Consider the following 4,482-nt stretch of genomic DNA (forward strand, 5'->3'; position numbering starts at 1 on the left):
AAATTGGGTTTCTTCATGTTTACATAAAAATTTCCCTTTTCCCTTTTGCCCTTTTCCCTTCATTTTTTTTCTTTTCCTAACAAATTTTTAATATGCTACGGTGGAAAAAAAGGTGTGGCATTATGGAGGAATACTTTGAATTGGAATGCATAAAAAATATCAAAGGTTAGACTCATCAAAAAAACAAAGAATCAAAGGTTAGGTCTAGGTTTGACGTGACAAAACAAAACTACATAAAGTCAATTTTACTTATTCAAACCATATTAACACGTTTCGATTAAAAATTACCTATAACGTAACGCATGTTTAAAACTATGTCAACAGATATATGAGCCCAGCACATAATATTTGAATATGTCAAAATGCCCAAACTGATGGGTATTAAGAAACACCACGGAAGTAACTACCTTCCAAGACAAGAAACGACTATCACTAATCTTTATTATATATATACACCTCCCTCCCTTATAAGGTTTCTATTCCACCCAATATCACCACCACAAATCTGATATAATTTCCTTCATCGCCGCCCACAACCACCAGGTCCACCACCACAATATCTTGTATTAGTTGTGCCAAACTTTGTGTTTTAGAATCCCAGAAATGTCTCTAAGAGCTAGATCAATCACTTCCAAACAGTCGGAGATGGTTACAGCACCCTCCTCTTCATCCGACACCGATGATAATGAGCTGGACACCTCGAAAACACCAGCACCGGCGCGATCTTCGTCCCTCTCGCAGCGCGCAATCTCCCAAACCCTAACAGGCACAGCCAACCTAGCCAACCTCCTCCCCACAGGCACCCTCTTGGCCTTCCAGCTCCTCACGCCAATCTTCACCAACAACGGCTCGTGTGACTCCGCCACGCGCCCCATGACACTCGTCCTCCTCCTCGTCCTCTCCGTCTCCTGCTTCCTCGCCTCCTTCACGGACAGCTTCAAGTCTCCAAACGGGCAAGTTTACTACGGATTGGCCACGTTCAAGGGGATGTGGCTGTTCGATTATCCGGCTGCAACGGCCTCCGGCTCGGGGCAGCTTCCTGACTTGAGCAAGTACAGGCTGAGTTCCATTGATTGGGTTCACGCAGTGTTGTCTGTGTTTGTGTTTGTTGCAGTGGTTTTGAGAGATAAGAATGTGGTGGCTTGTTTTTACCCAATTCCTGCTCATGAGGTTCAGGAAGTTTTGAACATTGCTCCTGTCGGTATTGGCCTCATTTGCAGCTTGTTGTTTGTGGTCTTCCCCACCAGAAGGCATGGGATTGGTTACCCTGTTACACCTGGCAAATAAATTGTCAATCTCTATTTTTTTTTTTATTATTATTATTTTTTTTTTTTTCATTTCATTTGATGAAAAATGTAAGAAATGCAGTTTAAGCATTCTGTAATTACAAAATAATATTATTAACAATTTTTTTATATGATATTGAATTAAATATATTTTTGTATAATATTGAATTAAATGTATTGTCACCATCGTCGTTATTGCTTTAAGTTTGTAATTAACGAATAAATATGTTAAATAATTGGGTTAAGTAGTTGGAAGGTTCTGCGAATTGGGAAATGATGAAACCAACTCCATTAATTAATTAATTGATAAAATAGGTGAATTATTGCCTTCATGAATTTGGTGACTTTCTTTAAGGTTGCGCGGTTTTCTACCCACCTTTGCGGAAAAGAAATTAATAAGCGTTTAAGAAACAAGTCCAAACTGGCATGTTCCTTGCAACAGCTAGACAACTTCATGAAATGGTTATATATATATATGTGTGTGTGTGTTTATTTAAGTGGGTTTTTTTTTTTTTTTTTTTGTCATTGATAAGAAATTCATATAAAATTATTCATACACTCACTTTGCTTTTTTGAATTTGGGAGATTCGAATCTTTACTATCCACTTTAAAAGAACTCTTTCTGAACGAGAGGATTTTGTATCATTTTATTGCACAACCACCAATACAAATTTTGTTTTCGTTTTATGTCAATGCAGTAGAAATTATGTCAATCCAGTAAAAATATCACGGAGGAGGGATATAGTATTGTCTCACAACGGATACAGAAACAAATTATGCCTTTATTTATTTATTTATATAGCATTAAAATTAATTATAGACTTTTTAAATTAAAAACCCATCACTTGTCCTACAAATACAAATTTGTGAAACATATACAAACACCAAGAGACTGTGGAGCTCCATCGAATCTCCTTTACTCCTAACAGACTCGAATTCTAAAATAAATACATTGAAGGAGTGTCCCATTAAACAAGTTTTGAAGATTCAACGATATGCTTATGTTTATGATAAGAGTATTGCTATTTTATCCACACGTGGGTCCCACACTCCTGCTTGTTGCGCGTGGCCATGTCTTAAGTCAATGTCCTCTATTGATGGGAAATCTTAATCAGCTTTACTCGACAATTAGCTTTATTCAAAGATAAAAGACTTGCAATTTGTGGTGTCAAAATTTCTTATAGATAATTTTTGTTATTATTATTTTCAAAAATCAAGGTTTTGGAAGAGGAACAGAGTTTCCAGTTTATTATTGAATTTCAACAAAATATATACAATTATCTTTTAAAGCTAAACCAAATTATCATGAAAACTCTGGACAAGACGACAATAGTAATTTATTGTGTTACCATAGATTTCCTCTCAACTTTATTAATTTGAGGATAAATTATTTGGTTCAAATTTAAAGTATCGATTATGTGCATCCAAACAAAACATGGTGTATTGCGAGGGAGTCTTGGTATGAAAACTAAAAAAATATGGTAATTTTGAACCCAATGGGCTAACCCGCTATCAAAGTGTTACAAATTTGGATGTAATCCCAAAAGGTCTAAATAAAAGGTGAGAATTATATATGAGAGGATGGGCAAGCCCATGGAAAAGGCGCAACGGCTGAACAAGCCGAAAGGGCAGCCCAAAAGACAAGCCCAACCCAAGCAGCACTAAACGACCGTTGCTGCAACAGCAAAATCAAAATGTTTTTTTGAAGCAAAGTTTGTGGGCAGGTTGTAACCAAACACTCTTCTATAACCACTTAATTTTAAATTTATTTAATTATATTGGGTAACGTAATTTAAATATTACTAAAAAATAATTAAGTTATAAGTTAAAATATATCAATTCCCACCAAGGTAAAACATCAATGAGTGTTTCGGTAAAGGTAAGAGAGTGTTTCTTATCTATTGATCAATTAAATTTGCTTAAAAATTCGATGTTTTTGTTTCCGCTTTGAAGCAGCCATCTATACTCAATATAGTTGTCACAACCTTCACTTAATCTGTAACAAATAATAGGGTAAAGCGAAAAAATTTCTCCTCAGTTACGTTTGGATTTGCAAATAAATTCTCACTAAATTATATTTTGTACAAAATACTCTATGAATTATCACATTTTGCCCCAATACCTAGACCATATTTCATTAAAGGTTCATAGTATCATTTCTCACTGAATGACGTTTAATCTATTTTTTTTATTGAAATAAATTATAAAAAAAATTCATACTAATTTGATGGTCTACTGTCCATTAAATTATATTTCATTATATTTTGTACATAATACTTGATGAATTATCACATTTTGCCCCAATACCTAGACCATATTTCATTAAAGGTTCATAGTATCATTTCTTACTAAATGACGTTTAATCTATTTTTCTTATTGGAATAAATTATAAAAAAAAATTCATACTAATTTGATGGTATATTGTCCATTAAATTATAATAAAGTTACCTTAAAATTTTGAAATTAATTGTTTAAATAAAAATCATATGTAGAAAATTTTTAAACAATTTAATTAATTTCTTAATTTTTCATGAATATATTACATAAAAAAGAAGGTTTTTTTTTTAAAAAGTAATTTATTAATTTTTCATCAATATATTGCTATGAAGCATGGACACGGACACGGGTACGATGCGATGCGGATACGGTGACACGGCAAATTTCAAAAAAATAGGACACGGACACGGCTGAGATATGCCTATAAAATTATATATATATATATATATATATATATATATAATTATATATTCAAAATATAATTACTAGAACCTTGCACATTCATTTTAACAAACAGGTATATATAAATAATTAATTGCAAATAAAATAACAACAAATAATAGGACCAATTTCAATAATTTCATCTCTATTATAAGAAAAACATAGACAAAACAAAATAGAAAATAAATGAAAAATAAAGTTGATCCAAATTTCAAACGAAGATGTGCAGAAAAGACATAGCTATAATGAGCTAAATATGTACATGAATAAACATATATACTTTCAGTATTTCACAAAGTCTTATTCATGTAATTTTAAAAAAAAATAAAAAAATGTCGTGTTCATGTAGAGAGGTAATTGAAGAAGAGGAGAGACTGAGAAAGGAAGTGAGAGAAAATAAATTTTCTGTGTAATACTCTGTTATCTGTAGTTGTTTTTTTATTTTTTCAAAATTTTACTTTTAAAATTAATAAATTAC

At 32.4% G+C, this 4,482-nt stretch overlaps 1 protein-coding gene across 1 annotated transcript; it reads left to right on the forward strand.

Moving 5' to 3' along the window:
* Nucleotides 1-319: 319 nt before the first annotated feature.
* On the forward strand, nt 320-1,415 carry LOC132294417 (protein DMP3-like). The gene has a single exon (XM_059792263.1). The coding sequence runs from the start codon at nt 604-606 to the stop codon at nt 1,285-1,287; it is 684 nt and encodes a 227-aa protein (XP_059648246.1). The 5' UTR covers nt 320-603; the 3' UTR covers nt 1,288-1,415.
* Nucleotides 1,416-4,482: the final 3,067 nt, after the last annotated feature.

Source organism: Cornus florida, unplaced genomic scaffold (assembly GCF_030987335.1).
Source record: "Cornus florida cultivar Cherokee Brave unplaced genomic scaffold, ASM3098733v1 CherokeeBrave_3.0.0_Hap2_Chr02, whole genome shotgun sequence".
Taxonomy (NCBI): Eukaryota; Viridiplantae; Streptophyta; class Magnoliopsida; order Cornales; family Cornaceae; genus Cornus; species Cornus florida.